This window comes from Amphibalanus amphitrite, unplaced genomic scaffold, assembly GCF_019059575.1.
Source record: "Amphibalanus amphitrite isolate SeventyFive unplaced genomic scaffold, NRLGWU_Aamphi_draft 000289F_arrow, whole genome shotgun sequence".
In the NCBI taxonomy this organism is placed as follows: Eukaryota; Metazoa; Arthropoda; class Thecostraca; order Balanomorpha; family Balanidae; genus Amphibalanus; species Amphibalanus amphitrite.
The window spans coordinates 594,367-611,587 of NW_024881784.1; the positions used below are offsets into that span (position 1 = coordinate 594,367).

The 17,221-nt window shown below is 49.5% G+C and overlaps 1 protein-coding gene across 13 annotated transcripts; it reads right to left on the reverse strand.

Moving 5' to 3' along the window:
• Nucleotides 1-1,145: 1,145 nt before the first annotated feature.
• Nucleotides 1,146-17,139, reverse strand: LOC122387539 (nicotinamide/nicotinic acid mononucleotide adenylyltransferase 3-like). 13 transcript variants are annotated; one of them, XM_043377822.1, is made up of 9 exons: nt 16,934-17,139; nt 14,144-14,260; nt 12,590-12,678; nt 9,572-9,706; nt 9,151-9,324; nt 8,610-8,711; nt 8,027-8,178; nt 7,248-7,408; nt 1,146-2,807 (listed from the first exon to the last, which is right to left on the reverse strand). In XM_043377822.1, the coding sequence occupies exons 2-8, from the start codon at nt 14,220-14,222 to the stop codon at nt 7,279-7,281; spliced, it is 861 nt and encodes a 286-aa protein (XP_043233757.1). In that variant the 5' UTR covers nt 14,223-14,260; nt 16,934-17,139; the 3' UTR covers nt 1,146-2,807; nt 7,248-7,278. The 13 variants fall into 13 exon arrangements, with proteins under 13 accessions (XP_043233757.1, XP_043233749.1, XP_043233752.1 ...); XM_043377814.1 differs by having other exon boundaries at nt 9,572-9,751; nt 16,934-17,027; XM_043377817.1 differs by having other exon boundaries at nt 16,956-16,989.
• Between the last annotated feature and the right edge of the window lie 82 nt (nt 17,140-17,221).

The window sequence follows — 17,221 nt, forward strand, 5'->3', positions numbered from 1 at the left end:
GCGAGGGGAGCAAATTAAATGGACAGCTGAACAACAGCTATGACAAAAGCAGCACAAGTGTGAATAGATAGGTATCGTATTGCCAAGGTCAGGAACATCGACCAAAGTGAAATCATTCAGATCGGGTAAATGGAAATCTTGAAAGCAGCCGTTTTCTATTCGGCCATGGTTTTTGGCTGGTAACATAAAGCTGACAAATCTGCAGAGCATTATGCACATTTCCACACACAAAGCGTGGAAACGTAATTGGGCATAAATCCGAGCAAAGGATCGTCAGACTGGGGACGGTTGACACGATCATTCAATGGTAAATATAATCAATTAGGGGAAAAGTCGGCCATCAAGCGCAGTTCAAAGCAGGTTAACGCAGAGATCTCTCATCAGGCGTGAGGCGAATGTCATGCGAGTGCTCGTTATGCTCGCTGAGCCCAAGAAGTAGGACAATTTTTTTTAATTGGTGAGAATTCCTAAGGATGTTGGGGATATTTATGAAACGACGCATCAGCAAAACCATTTGACCCGTCCGCAGTGGGGTTGGGATGATCGGGCCTCGTCTGCATCACGTCACTTAACCCATTAAAAAACAAGCCTGTAGTTTGTCCAGTTTCGCCTCAGCCATATCCGACGATTCAACATAGAAAAGCGGACAGCTTAGCATTCTTTAATGCACCGGTTTGTTTACTTTCAAACGACTAACTGTCGCTTTCAACTCTCCCTGAGCTACATGACTATTTCGTCTATAAGATCATATTGGTATTTGATTACCGCGTCTCGAGGTACGAACGTAAATCGTTGGACAGACTAATCCCTCAACAAGCGCCGAGTTTCTAACGACAAAAGCTCGGGGCAAACCCGTCATGCCATTTACGGGCGCAGATAGCGGATGTCAGCCAGAGTTTCTCCCAAGCATTGCTGATGAGTTACACAGATCTGAAGATCGCGTTTCTGTCATGAGCCATCCTGACGTGCGGCCGCAGTCGTGACCCAAAGAAAATGCCTCCGATCCGCGGACGATGGCCCGTCCATCCACCACATAGTGACCACAGCGACGTCCGTGCGCGGCCGTATTTATGAGTTGCACAACACCATCCGCCAGCAGGATGCAAATCTCAGAGATGCTGCAATACTCAACAAGAAACTCGAACGTTCGTGCGTGTATGTATTCAACTCCGTCAGCTTTGCACTGTGTTCGTACCGAGACCTACTCCCGCAATACTTTGTTCTAAAACCGCAGCCGACAAAAATATAAGCTCGATTATCACATTTCGCTGAAGTACTACACACGACTACGTGAAAATCCAAGGCTTGAACAAAGCACAAGATTTTCATGACACATCCGCCGATCCTATTACAGCCTCTGATCAGATCCTGCGAATCGTTAGCTTGTCCCTATATTGCACGTGATTTAAGTACCAACTACTTACTACTGAAGAATCGGAACCTGAAGCATAAAAAGCCGTTCTAGTCCTGAGAGGGAGTAAGCGAGGCAAACATGAAGTAAAAAGCCTGAGTGTGGACACGGATACCGTAGGAATATGTAGAAAGCAGAGATACGAGCATTACCGCGTGAGACGCGAGTGTAAGGTAGGGGAGGCAGAAGCAACACTGAGAGCCGAGTGGCGGACGGACAATTTCACTGGAAGCTGGGCGGCAGCCGAGCGCTACATGTCACCGCTGGCCGCTGGGTAACGGGAGTCGTTCGTCGAAACAGCACACCTTAGCCTACCTGACTCGAAACGTTCAGCGACGCAACTATCTATCCACCCTATCGACCCACTCCCGATGTTTCCGCCACTTCCCGCCAGTCTGCCGCGCTGTCCACTCCATCAGCCACACATCCTTCCTCTACCATTTCGGTACTACCCTGAGCTGAGCCACAGGCCCTCCGTCGCCGGCACTCCGTCAGAGGTATAGCGTCTAACGGGTCCCGCTCCCCGCCAGCCTCCTTGCCCAGACGCCGCGACGCGGACGGTGACGCGGGTGTCCTGCGCGGTCAGTTACGTCAGGTGTGCAGCCGAGGCGCGCGCGTCGTGCATATGCTCAAACACGCCGGGGAGATCTCACCAGACCGGTTGTCACGCTGCACAGCACGCATACCGGCCCCGTGGCCCTGCGAGGGGCGCGCCCTACCTGCCCTCCGCAGCCGGGCAGCCCAGCCGGCAGCAGCAGCGCGCCCAGAGCCGGCAGCCGGCCGGTGAGAGCCGCGCGGTCATTCCTGTTGGACGGCGCAGGTGCGCCCGGTCCTGCCGATCCCGCGATCTGCCGATCGGCAGCCGCTGGCCGGCTCGACCGCTCTCACTTTCAGTAGGTACGGCACGGGCCGGACACCCCGCCGGCCGTGCAGCGTGCACCAGCGAAAGTCGGCCGGAGACGGGCAGGACAGGTCCGACACGGGGCCAGCCGCCCACACGGACGGCGGCTCGAGCGGTTCCGCAGATTCCGGACGCGCCGCTACCGAGTCGCAAACGCTCGCACGTCGCTCGTGCGCGCTGCGTGTCGCCGTGAGCTCCGCGCCGACCCAGTGGAGAAGCAGGAGCGCTGTGTGGGAGCGCGGTCCGTTACAGCGGCGGACACTAACCGTTCGTGCAGCAGCAGGCGGCGCTACAGAATGCAGAGGGGCGCGGGTCGTCGGGAGGGTCGAGCGGCGGTCGGCCGACCGTGCGGGCGGCGGCCTACACATAGTCGCGGCGACTGACGGGTCGCGCCGAGCCGGGCACACAGGTCAGGCAGCCGGGACACGAGGCGCACCCCTTCAGGCGGCCGGCGGCCGGCACCGGCGACGGCGCCTCGCTCCAGGCCGGCGCCGCCTGCGAACCAGCCGACACAGCCGGTCAGCCGGGGGAGGCAGTACGAGGCACAGCACGAGACACCGACTGAGGCACACTACGGGACGAGGCACAGAGCGCGGGACCTGAGAGAGGGCGGGACATACATACAGATCAGTCAGACGGACATCGATGTTACAGAACTACGTAATACTACAGTCTGACGGAAATCACAGGAGAGCAAGCCATCTTACATAGCATACCGGAAGGGGGAGGGCAGCCAGCGGAGAAATGTATCTACGTAGCACAACTGAGAGCGAGGGAAAGAGAGGACTATCTGAACGCAGCGACCGATAGGTCCATGCCGAACGGGCACCGCAGACGAATTGACCTGAAGACGAGTTAGTAGAACTTATGGTGGCAAGGACGGGATGGGGGCTAAAAATAAAATAACTGAACAAGGGAGGACATAACGGGCAGAACAGAACATGGTACGTCGGCGTAGAGGAAGAACAGAGAAAGGATGGGCAAGGAAAGACGGGGTTGGTTAACACAAACCTGGACATTGACAGGACAGGACAGGACAGGGAATAACATGACACGTCACGGATGACAGGGAAATAAGCAACGTAAAAAAGAAGGCGACCTTGGTAGCACAAAACAAAACAGATAAGGGGACCGTTTGAAATGTGTGCAATGTTAGCAACTGCAAAACTTGTCCAAACAAACACCACAATCGGCAATTCGTATTTGTATTTGGCACTTACTTGCGGTTTGGCACTCCCACAATCCAGACAGTACAACACTGGTACCAGCAGGGCTTAGCTAGGGAATGCAGTACACTACAGTGCTAATGGTCCTAATTTCACTACCTAACACAGCACTAAGACAACTATCATGTAGTTACTATATGTCCAGTAACTGTGCGTTTAAAACCGGAAACGAATTTCTACAGATACAAATCCCCTGTACGGGCTCGGCCGATACATTTCCATACAGATACGCTCATGTCTCACAAAACCCGCACCCAAGGCGGTGTCACGAATATATTAGTATGATGCAAAAAGTGCAAAAACTGTGCGTAGGTTTATACTTCCCCACGACCTGTCCAGTCCACGGTATCATGCAGTATATCCAACCAGTCACGGTCGGAATCACCCATGTCGAGATCCTCGTCTCTAATTGCACCAGCCGATGATTAGAGTCGCAGCACAGGAACAAGAAGCATGGGGCAAGGATAATAATATGAAGAAAGGCGAAATCGACGTTAAAATTAGCATAATTATTGAACACCACAGCTAAGCTATAGCGGCAGAAAAACACAGGATGAACGGAAATGAATGCGGTTCGTATTGCCTCGAGAGCATCACTCCAACGCATTCAGGCCTTTCATCACGTGCCACGCGACACCACTACGATACATGCCGCACGTAAAGAAGGTGCACTTGGTAAGGCTTTGAGATATATCCACTTCCTCAACAGCTAGCGTAAGGTAACGTTCTTAAGATAAGGGTTCCAGCAACCAGTAGCGATTAAAACCCTAACGACCGCCCCTGACCAGGAAGTGGTTGAGCTCACTCGGTCTGAGTCTGGCAGCTAGGTCGCTCTGACAGCTGACAGCTGAGTCACTCTGGCAGCTGGCAGCTGACAGCTGGGTGGTCGGTCTGACAGCTGACAGCTGGGTCGCTATTACAGCTGACAGCTGGATGGTAGGTTTGACAGCTAGGGACATTCACATTTCGCTGTATCCCAAATTACTCGTGGCTGGAGCCCTTACCTTGAGACCAATAGTACCAGATCAGAACATGCCAGCGAAAGATGAATACATATGTCGCAGACAGTCATTTGTAGGCAGCAATAAGTGCGGTGTTACACATAGCATAGCGAACACTTTCAGAAAACCTCAACACCACAAGCAAAGTGATGGTTTCAACTTAAAAGAACGATGAGAGAAAGACAGGTATTCTCTGTACGCAGAACGTAAAAATACATCGCACAACAGCCCTCGATAAGAAATGGATAGTTCAAGTATCACAGCAGGTTATGCGAATATGCAAAGCAACACTCCACTCAAACCCACGCAAAACCACGCAGTTGTAGCACAAATAAATGGTTTAGTAATGGCTAAACAGCAGGCATTTTCATCTTCTAGCCTTTTGTATTAGTTAAGCAGCTTTCAGCATGCCCGAAAGAGCCACTTTTTTTTTGTCAATGGAAGTACCAGCGTCCAGCTGAAAAGTTATGTCTGGCCTTCATCAGTCTCGAGAAAATTACTTCTTTAATATAAAGAGCGTATGAATTATCGCAGGTAGAGTAACGCCAATGCAGTGTTGAACTTCACTGAGAGTCGAAAAGCGAAACTCAGCCTTCAAAATATAATACGAAAAAAAAAAACGTTTGCCACTGCCGTGTAGTCACACCTTTGCACATTTACCACCAAGCAAAGCTCAACGAGGATCCACTGAACGTTTTGACACACATTTGGCACCTTTGATTAGTTCCAACCAGTCCAGGTATCCTTCACGTGGCTCGCAATACCCAGCTTTCAGAGCTCAATACGCCACTATCCCATATCCCTCCCACATCCATAGCCCTCCGACATTCATCGCGTATAAAGCTACCTCATATGTCAAACATGAAATCTACAAATGTCAAAAGTGGGGACTACGTGCCCCTAGGACTTCACAGGCGGCGTGCAGGGTCGGAAACGCAGACCGAGCATTGAATATTGCAGGCTCGAGGCCATCGTAATATTATGTACAATCCTACACAGACACAACAAACAGGTGGCGCTAGCTATGACCGGTTCGCAGGTTAGAACATCAGAGGATGCCGGCCAATCAATTTACCGGCCATTAAACCCGTATCATGCTGGATATGATTGTCTCACAGTACGTCATGAGCCAAGTTATGGATAAACAATTTTACGCATATGCTGAAATGCAGGTAAAGATAGCTGAATGTGCTTATTAGAAAGTAGAAGCCAATAGAGAAACTGGAGACAAGGTAAATAAATGAGCGTGTAACTTAACATTGAGGATGGATAAGAAAACGATTCCATTCAAAAGTTGCTTCATATCGATCTCATCGATTCACTATCGAATCGAATCCTTTAAAAACTACGCATTTTCCATAAGAAACCTTAAAACTTGGCAGCTTGGCTGCAGCTGCGTTCTTTGTACCTATTCTACGGAAGGCCTCGACCGTTTGGCACGCTACAGAAGCACATAAGCAGGGTGAATCACAATACAACTTCAGCGCCATAAATATTACTAATCGGTGAAGCGCAGGTGGTCATATTTAGACATATACAGGGGTGCGCTCATTCGAGCGGCGAGAAGTCTTTCTCCCGCGAGCCACATCAGCCGGCCGTGTAGTCTGCTGTGCCTTCCCTGCCCGCTGTGCCGTCTCAGTCGGCCGCGAGGTCTGTTGTGCCGTTTCTGCCCACCGCGGTGCCTTTCGTGCCTTCTCTTTCCGCTGTGACGTCTGCTGTGCCTTCTCTGACCGCTGTGACGTTTGTTGTGCCGTCTCTGTCGGCCGTGGCGCCTGCCGTACCGTCTTTGCCGGCAGTTGAGTTTGTTGTGCCGTATCTGTGCGCATTGGCCTGTGTTGTTCCGTCTCTGTCTGCCGTGTCGTCTGTTGAGCCCTCTCTTTCGGCCGCGCCCCCTGCGTCCACCAGGCCCTCTGGTGCGCTGACAGCGGCGCGCCCGTCGGCCGGCTCTGTCAGAGATACGTCTCTCGGCCGCCGATCACGACGATACCGTCCTCCCGCACCTCGATCCGGATCAGCTCCCCGTCCGGGTACGGATCCTTCTCCGGGCCGACCGGACCGGGGGCGCCACTGGCGGGGGCAGGCTCGCCTGCAGAACTCGTCTGGGAGCGTCTCTGGTCCGCGCTAATAGACGGGGAAGGCGGCGACGGCGGCGGCGGATTGCCGTCACCGTCCAGCTCGTCATTGGAGTTAGTGTTGATGTCGGGCAGTGACGTGCAGTTCATCTGCACGATTCTCTCAGGAAGAGGTGGCGGCGACTCGACCTTTCCGTCCCTCTCGGTTTCTGTGTTAGTCGGCGGCTGCTCGCAGCCCCCACGGTCGGTGGTGTCTCTCTCCGAGGCCGGCACCGGCTCGGAGTCGGTCCCATTCGGGTCGCCGTCGCAGCCCCGTCCGTCCACACCAGCACGGTCCACCTGGTTCGGCTCGGAGGTGCCGCGATCAGTAGTATCCCCACTCGGAGACCCGTGGGGCTGCTGCCCGTCTAAGCCCCGTTCACAGTCCCCCTCCCTCTGGGCCGCTATGTCGCCAGCGCGAGACTCGCGAGGACCCGGCTGGTCACCGTCTCCGTTCGTTTCACAGTCACCTTCCTCGGACTGCCGCGGCCCATCACCCTCCCCGTCATCTGCGCATTGTCTGGACGTGTCCACCGCCGTCTCCGACGGCCCCCGACCGCCCTCCCCCTCCGGCGGCCCGTCGGCCGCGACGCTCACCTTGGCTGCCGGCTCGGGGCGCACGCGGCGGCTAGAGCCGGGCTTCTTTTCGCCGGCTCGCTTCCAGGTCCGGCCGCGCACGTTTTCCGGCGGCGGGGTCGTCCGCGGCGTCTGTGCAGATGTCGGCTGTGCCGTTTCGCACGCCGGCTGCGAGCGGTCGTCTGGAGTGGTGCCGGGGGTGGTCAGAGTGACGGTCGGCCGCGACTCGCAGTAGGTCATGTCCACATCGCACGGTGACGGGGTGAGGAACGAGGGCGGCATACCGGGCACCAGCAGCAGCGACAGAGGCCGCACGTACTCACTGCGCGTCCACGGCGGCCGCAGGGGCAGACAGAGCCAGACTCAGTCAGCACACAGAGCCAGACTCAGTCAGCACAGTACGGGAATAGGGAGGGGCAGGCGCGACACAGATGGTGCCCCCAGATACGATGCAGATCAAGGTGACGGCACACTTGATTGTCATATGTCATATCATGACATACTTTTTATGAGGTTACCAAAAATGCTAGGTAACTTCAATCAGAAACAAATTAAACATGAAGCAAACACTTTAACGTTAAACCTTAAGGTGAAAACTACAGAAAAAGCCAAAGTTCAAATGCAGCTTGCTTCCACAAATGGCGACAGAACAGGCCTATCTCTCCATTTTTTTTTTTTATATTTCGTGCGCAGTTATCAATTATAAACCCGACTGAAAATAACGATCCACGCTGCTACAACACATTGACAGTTGGCCTAAAATAGCTGTATAACAGCTCAGAGACTCTCCCGCCGCTCACCTGCTGGCCCCGTACAGGCCGCGCTGGTGTACATAGTTGATGACCGGGTCGGGCATCAGGTACTTGACGCTCTCACACCGGCCCAGCGCGCGGCGGATTCGCGACGAGCTCACCTCGTTGGCGATCCACTCGGTCACCAGTTCGATGTTACGCTGGGGGCAGCGGAGAAAATATACACTTTGTCATCAGGACAGAGGAGATATCCACTCGGTTACCCGCTGTTATGCTGGAAACAGGGGAGATATTATCTGGGATAATAGCTCAAAGCTGGCAAATAGCATCGATACTTAAGTCAATTCTCATCACAAGCACCGTTACACAATACACATTGTACCAGGAAACGCTCAATGAATTCATGTTCTAAATTTAGCTAGGATCATACAATGACCAGGAGGGAAGGCGAGTGTAATAAGAACAAAAGCATTATTCAGGACGTCCAACAAATACAAAATTCATACACGTTGCGTCATTAAAGCTGTCTTGAACTGACACCCGCAGCGGGTTTGCAGATGCAGCGGGTGACCCGCTGCAGTTGGCGGCTCCTTCAGCCGCACTCGTCATTAGTCTAGCCCTCAGAACGTACCTGCAGTCGGGTGAGGACGTCCGACTCGTAGATGAACCTCAGAGGGTTGCTCCCCTCCCTCGTGATCACCACCAGGCCATAGGCGCCGACAATCGCCTCGATCTGAAGATGGAAAGGCAGCAAATGACCAACTGCTGCCGAGACCTGAGCATTGTTTGGTCGCTGTTTTCAAAAGTGTCTACAAAACACACTATATAGGCGGTTACGTGCCAGTTCGCAAACCAGTTAGCAGTTCACAAGGGCCAAGCAAAGACTGTGTTCTTTTCGAATAACGGAACGAGCAACTCGAGTAAGTTGCATCGATGATTGAAAGAACAAGTATTCGTTCTCATAAAAAGCTACTACCGAACAGCTCCTTGGATAAACATTATGACAGCCGAGTAATTCATTACGGACGAGTTCATAATTTTAACGATCCTGTTGAATGTTGCTGTTCCTACGGTCAAGCTAGGAAATCCAAATACCCGTAACAGCGTCCCTGAACTGAGGACAGCGCTACTGTGCCAGTAACAGCGTTTCCCGACATCGCCGCATCACTCACATCCTCGTCTTTCCAGAGTCCGGGTCTGTCGAACGACTCGAGCAGGTCGCCCCCGCAGAGCAGTTTCACGTGCAGCTGCTCGGAGCCGAGCTCGCTCGCCCAGGACAGGCCGTCCGTCCGCTGGCGCTTGGTGCTGTTGTCCAGGTTACCGTTCACGATGGAGTCGATCAGCTCCTGTAACGGCAACGGATACACATCATCGTGTTGGTACATGCACATTGCACTGCCCGCCCGGGTCGCAGAATATTTGATGATTTGTTGTGCATTAGTACTCAAAGAAGCCAGAAAATGTATCCACCCGACAAGAGAAATTATCCATCTGTTTTCGGTAGGCAGCTGTGTGTCGCGGTATACTACTGAGTCCAATCACTGACGCTCCCCGTAGTTTCGCTCGGCGGTGCTGTGAGAACGCTCCGTTTACCTGGTGGTGGTGCAGCACCTGCCGCGTGGGCGTCCAGCCGGTCTGGCGGCACTCCCAGTCGGAGAGGTGGATCCAGTTGGAGGTCTGCAGCGAGCGGCGCACCATCTCGCACCGGTCCGACGCCGAGGCCAGGTCCTGCGGCCGCAACCCCAACGGTCGGACACGGCCCGCGACCGTACACTACCAATGCACTATGGTTGGAAACGGCCTCACCGATGGCCGTGGGCAATTTCGGAATATATGTATATTTGGGGTGTCATTCTGTTGGAAATTGATGAAATGTTTTGAATTGGGCAGAAAAAATTATTTAGTTGCGCATTTAGTCTCCATTATTGTACGTGGAATCGGGAGTTTCTGACAGTGACTTTTTTGGTGCGCCGTCAAAGGTTTAAACAACCGCGCTGGTGATAGCATGTGGAGTACCTCCATGACGTTGTAAAACTGGATTTTTATATATCAAAATAATCCTTGTTATGTTGGCTATCGAGTGGAGTGACTCTTTTTCCCATGCGTGTTCAAAATCAGGAACGGCATTGCATTCTGTTTGCAGTGTCACCACAGCAATATTTGCAAAATTGCGTTTATGTTTCATTGGACATACAAAAAGTTCTCCATCGACCTCCATTGAGCTTTTTGGCAGAATAAATCTCTGTTCAATTCTGCGTAAGGGGAACGTAAAAGCAGACTGCGCACTTGTGCGCAAAATCGTCCGTGAAGCTTCATCTCCCGAGGCGTACCTACCCGTCGCTTCGTTAGCACCAGGTCGGCTCGTCAGTCTTGCAATCGCTTATCCTTATAAATGATGGTAAGAAGCAGGGTTTCGGAGTCGCGGTGGCGCCAAATCCGACTCCGACTACGACTCCGACTCCTGACTCGTTGCCATGACTCCGGCCGACTCTGTCTCCGACTCCGGACCCCTGCCAGTGTTTCGGAGTCGCGATGGAGCTGTTCCGATTCGGACCGACTCCGACTTCCACTGCGGGCTCCTGACCGACCCCGACTCCGACTCCGACTCCTGGCTCGTTGCCACGACTCTGGGCGACTCTGACTCCGACTCCGACTCTGACTCCGACTCCGACTCTGACTTCGACTCCGCACCCCTCGTAAGAAGTAACTGCTCGCCCCTGCACCTGGAGTATGAATATCGTGCAAACGTGTATGGATATCCTGGAGTATGGATATGGATATCCACTGACAGAACAGACATACAGACATGCTGTAAACTCCATTACACTGCCAATACCATGGCAAATCAAATGGCTATCTATGGTTTTTGATCATCGTTCTACATTTTCCAAAATCTTGAACTGAATGCTGGCAATGTCTCGTGACTACTTCACGACCATGACGCATGCATTTCTGAAATTGATCTTTTTTCAACCAGCCACGTACTCGTATGATAAAATGAATGTCACCATCGTGTTCTACGCCCAAAAGTACCCATAAAACATGTGTCATGCATGGGCTGCGAATAGGTACCAGTTTTAATTTTCGGGGTTATGTGCTTACCTGATTGACCTGACTTTGACCCTGGCCAGTGGCCTATGCTTGACTGACCCCTACATTGATCTGACACTCTTTTAGCACTTATATGAAGGGTTGTGACAATTGTGACAGTTGTGACAGATTGTTTAGGACCAACTGATGACTGAATTTATTTAGGACCAACTGATGACGATATAATCGAAACGCGAAACGCGAGGCACCGATTGCGAGGTTCTAAAGTCCATGCTACTGAAAGCCCGATTTTAAGTGTTTGACCTGACCTTGACCCGACCTGTGACCTCGAAATTCAGCTTTAAAGTATTCATGTGAATCGTCTCGTCGCGTTCTTCTTTCGTTTGCCGCGCCTCGTGCGTTTCGCTGCGCCTATTTGTTCGCGAGTTATCGGCTGGGGGCGTTGAACGCCCCCCCCCCGGCAAACGGTGGATGGGGGAAATACCCCAGCAACTGCCGGGTTAATCTGACGCATGTTTTGTCATTTGATCGTCATTTTATTTCTTACTTTTTAGCCCAATCTAAAAAAAAAATCATAAATACTCTTTCTCCAAATTTTTGACCATTTATGACCAATAGTAAGACACTGTGCGTCACTACGTTGATATGTCTCGCCCTAAAGCATAACAACAATATCCATTCAGTAATAGCAGTATTCAAAACATGTTCAAAATGCCTCGCGATATCGATAACATAACGAAAGACATAGGCGACTTATGACATACTTGCAATGATGACGTCACACACGCGTGACGTGACGTGACCTCGTCATTTCTGAGTTACTGTATGATACACGAAAGACACTGGTATACCTATGCAAAGTTTCATCGCAGTCGGTCAACGCATTAACAAGTTATGGGCAAAACATTTTTTCGCGTTGACCCCCGGCCATCCGTGAGGCCGTTTCCAACCATAGTGCAATGACACGGCTGGACACTTTGGTGGGATAAGGCAGGCACAAGGGCACTGCAGACGGACACAGTCAGATACTATAGTACGATGAGGCAGGAGTTACGACATCACAGACGGACACGGTTGGATACTATGGTAGGATAAGGTCGGAGTTAGTTTAGAATCCGGACACCAAGGTAGGAGGTTCGACACCACGTTCAAAGCGGATGTTATTCGTACACTACTGGCGAAAACGGTCAGAGCTCGAGCGTTCAGTTGAGTTCGGATGGTAGGTATGATCAGAGTTAAGACACTTCGGTCAGAATTCGGACGTTGCAGTCGGGAACGCTTGGAATTCGGACATTGCGGCGGTCAGAAAAAGGGCGCTACAATCGAATTCTTCAGAGTTAGGACACTACGACCGGGAACAAAGCAACAGTAAACGCGGCGTCAGTCGTCCCATATTCCCCGTTTGAACGTTTGTCATTGAATGATGATATTGTAAGCTGACGAAACAATGAAAATGTAGCCTGATACTGCTTAGTGCTTATCAAATGATTAATGTCAATGAAGAAAAATCCCTAAGACTGTATATCTTTTCTAGTTAAGGAAGGACCAACCAAACCTTACCTTCTTTCCATAGGAGTCATGCACTGGAGACATGAGTCCAGCCACCACTTGGTACTTGCCCATTCTATGAAGGTAGTCTCTGGCTATCTCTGTTGGAAGAGACAAGTTTGGGCATTGCTGCATCAGATAACCATGAACACTAAACAGCTTATAACCAACATTAATGATGAAAGTGATATATTGGTTGACAGCACTTGTTTAGCCAATTATTCATCCTAGGGCCGCAGAGCTGACTTGAGAAAAAAAACTATGTAGGTACAAATGTAGGCATTCTTTTGCTGGGACCTAGGAGAAAACAATTTTAAATATGAAAACAATTAACCCGCGCCCCGTAGGGCTACCGGCGGACCCTACCACCCGTAGGGGGGGGGGGGGGGGCGTTTCGGCCCCCCCTTAAGATCTCGGAAAGTTACCGGCCGATTTTCAAAATTCAAACGGCGTTTGATAGCCCTACCCGGGAACTACCTTGTGACCAAATTTCATTGACCTAGGTCAAACCGATGACGTCACAGGTCAGGTCAAAGGTCAGATTTTCACCGTTCACAGGCAATTCAAGAAATGTGCTGTGAAATCGAGTAAATTGGTAATTTATTGAAAACCATCGATGGTATATTGTTCGTCAAACACATACTTTGCTATCTGAGGTCACTGATACCAGGTCAGGTCGCAGCGAGGTCAGGTCACCGGGGGTCACAATATGAATGTGTCGTGTGATACATGTTTTATGGTCAATTTTACATGACAAATGCGATTATGTGGGTTAGGCAGCCTTTGGGGCCAGCCTAGGTCACGTTTTGGTGAAGGTCAGGTCAAGGTCAGGTCAAATTAGGTCAAATTTCAAAGTTGATATTTTTGCATAAAATGGGTATCCATTCGATGCAGCTCGTCACGGGGAGTCTAATGGTGGTCTTTGTTTTGCTCTACGAATTCTAGAATTGCCAAAAATTGAGTTTGAAAATTTGACGTCATCATTTTTGAACAGTTTTTTCGCTATAACTTGGCCAAAAAACGAGGTATCGATCTGAAATTTGGTATGTAGATAGAAGACGGTAGGTACTATCACATGTATTCCGGTTTTTTCGAAACTCAAAAAACTTTTTTGATTTTTTGGCTAATATATAAAAAAATGCTTTTTTGATTTTTGGGGATCAAAACTCAAAAATTTCAAAAATCCGAGATAGCAGTTTTGTAGCCCTGTCAATTCTACACCTTTTATGTCTTGATCATTTTTTCTGTATCTTCAAAGCTGTAGGCCTGACAGGTCTTCTCGCGAAGGTCTTTTTTCGGTCGAAAATGACAGAACATGACGTCACTCTGACGTCATTTGTGGCCAACCTATCACAGCCTCTGGAAAAAATTTTTGGTCACAATGTGTAAAATTGATGCCCGGAGGGGTCCTGAAAGTTTGGTAGCGATATCTTAAGCCGTTTAGGAGATATCGACCGAAAAGGACAGGGGGGGCCGTTTCGCCCCCCCCCCCTACGGGGCGCGGGTTAAGTGAAAAAGACAGCTAGTCATATTACAAACCAAGCCACAAATACTCATTGGCATTACCAAATATCCTTAGATGCATATGGGTTGGTGGATTGAAGGACCCACAGGCAAGAAGAATTATCTTCTTTGGGGTGGTCATGTTGTCTTGTTCCCTTTGCTTCAGGAAAACTGCAGCATCTGCAAACATTGCAGAAATTGAATTAACATGTTTAAACACTACTAGCTATCAAATCACTACAGATCAAGTGACACTGATGAAAGCATGGGCATCTATTTCACTCTATCATGCATGTCATTTGCAGCAAGTCTTCCTGATCATTGGAATGGAAATGGAATACTGGTCTACTCTAATATCATGAGCATCAATTTGCAATAGTAGATACCTACTACCTATCATGACTGGTAGTTCAATGTGTTACTTTGTACTAAGAGGGTGTTTGATTTAAGTGGCTTGTCCAACATTGCATAGGTACACAGAAATATGTCATATACGATGCATTTTTAGTGGGATAGTGACTAGTGCTGGGCTGTCATTTAATTGGTAATGTGATGAGCCTAGTCAGTCTCAGACCAGACTGCAAAACAAGGTATCTCATGTCAACACAATCTCATTGGTGCAACAGAGACACACAGCTGGTGTGCTGTGTCAGTGTGGTGTGGATTTATTGTGGTGTGGTAGCGGTGCAGGTTTAGAGTGGAGTGGTGGAGGCTAACTGGGTGCCATGCAAAACTGCTGTTCTGACATAGTTATCAATGGAAATCATTAATCTGAAACATAAATGGTTAGCCAAGTGCAACTTGCCCTCTCATTGCAATTTTCTCCAAAAACAAATGTTTCATGAGTTTGTGGGAAGATTTATACTTACTTACTTACTTATACTTATAAAATGCGGAATTTAGGAAGGCCTTTTGGCCTCTTGGATCCGGACGTGACGAGCTTTGTGTCAGTGTGTCACTGCATCAGTCGTTGGAATGTATGGTGTACTTGGCGTGAGCCCAGTGTTCGTCAAGCCTGGCCTTGAAGCTATTGACTGAGGGCGCATCGACGACAGCGGATGGCAGAGAGTTCCAGTCGTTCAGGACTCGTATGCTGAAGGCGTTCCGCCGCACTCTGGAGACAGCTCTTGGCTTGGACAGCTTCCACTCATGCCCTCGAGTTCTGGTCGTCGTCGCCGCAGTGAAGAACTGAGATGGGTCAACATCCACTCCCCGTCGAAGCACCTGGTAAACCGAGATCATGTCGCCTCGTCGGCGCCGATAGTAGAGCGATGGCAAATTCAGGCTCCGGAGTCTCTCCTCGTATGGCAGGTGGCGGATGCTGGCAACCATCATTTATAAGCTGTGTTTGGTGAAACCCCTTTAGGCAGGTGCAGATTTCCAGCCTGGTTGATGTCAGCTGGTGGCTGGTGCATATTTGTCACCCTGGTTGGTGAAGCTCATCAGCCATGCTACCATGCTTTGCATTTATAGGCTGGGCCTGAACAGGGAGCCTAGATGTTTGGAAGCCAAATCAAAGCTGTTATTGTTTACATGAGGCGACAACACCAAAAAAAAAAATTGAAAGGCCACACACAGACAAGATCAATATACATTGATATAGAAATAAACATAGGTAACACAATCAACACAGCACTGGTGACATCATAGCTTCTACTACAGTGATATCTAGGTGGTGTTTCAGGACAGAGCGCTGCAGTGCGCTGCACGCGTCAACATGTTGGGTATCCATGGAAACATCACAAACTTGGAAGCCTCGCAATGCTGAAGCGTCAAGCCAAATTAGTCTTGAAAGCCCACAAACACCGCACCAGCACGCTGCGCGGCTGCAGCTCATGCTGTTCGGATAGTGAAACAGGGCTCTAATTTACAGTAGGTAACCTAACCACCACAAGACTGATGCTGAGTTGATGCCTGATGACATCAGCACTTGCACTACTGCTAATATTTGCAATACCGATATATGTTGACTTCCACGTACCCAGCAAAAGTATGAAAAAACAAGGATTTGATATATAGATGGCCTTGGATTTAATCACATCAAAGGTTAACAATTTGCAGCAAAACTTGAACAATTTCAACCAATCGATGCAACACCGCAACACCAAAAAATAATTATGCAAAAAAGAAGAGTGTGGCTTTTGCCAAATTCAAGGTCACCAGCTTCAAGGTCATCGAATCACAATGGGAATAAAAGCGCTGCAAATTATTTGTAGCTCAATGGCATGCACAGCACATAACACGAATAGCAAAATCAATTGGAAATTATCGTAAGTAGATGCTAAAAAAGTAAATATTTTTACTCATGGTCAGTAACTATCTTTTTTCACTTTTTAACAGCAACACGGCCTTTTGAGAGTGCCATTAGGTAGTAGTTACATCATACCTATCATAAGGTTTGATCGATAAACAACGTTTTATTTTCGCAGATATTTACACAGTCTTGCGAAACTGTTATCTTAGCTTTAACAGGATTTCATTTAAAAAATATTAGGAAATCGAACAAAGCAAAATTACCAGCAAAAAAAGGTATTTTTACAAAAGACGGCTTAGCGTATGATAGCCAGGCTGACGGAAATAAGCAGCAAAGTAGTAAGATCACAAATAGGGTTCATATACTGCGCTCTAGTGACAAAATTGAGCATTGAATGTGTTGTGATATTGGACGTGATATCACATAAGATAGTACTCTGAGGGGTATTTATTTACTTTAGGACCGGCAGCCTTTACTTGCGTCGCGAACCCCAAGTGATAGTAAGAAGCATATCACATGACATAATTTGACCTTTTGATTTCATAGCTGATAGTCATTCATGGCACAAACAAGTTTAAATGCACCAATACAATATTTACCGTCACCGCCGTAGATCCCCACCGAATGCGTACTCCACCGGCCACGCACTGCGCTCCAAGACTTAGTGAATACACATTAACGATAATATTCAACTGTGAGGAAAGTGACGTCATGAAATTTCTCGTCGCGAAGCAGCGGCAGTGCCGAAGGCAATGCCTTAGGAGAGATTACAGGCAATGGTAGGTCAAATATTTTTAGGTTAAGTGGTTGTGTATTTGGCTTCAGGCCGAAGGCCTGAAGCCTAATGCACAATCACTTAACCTAAAAATATTTGACCTACCATTGCT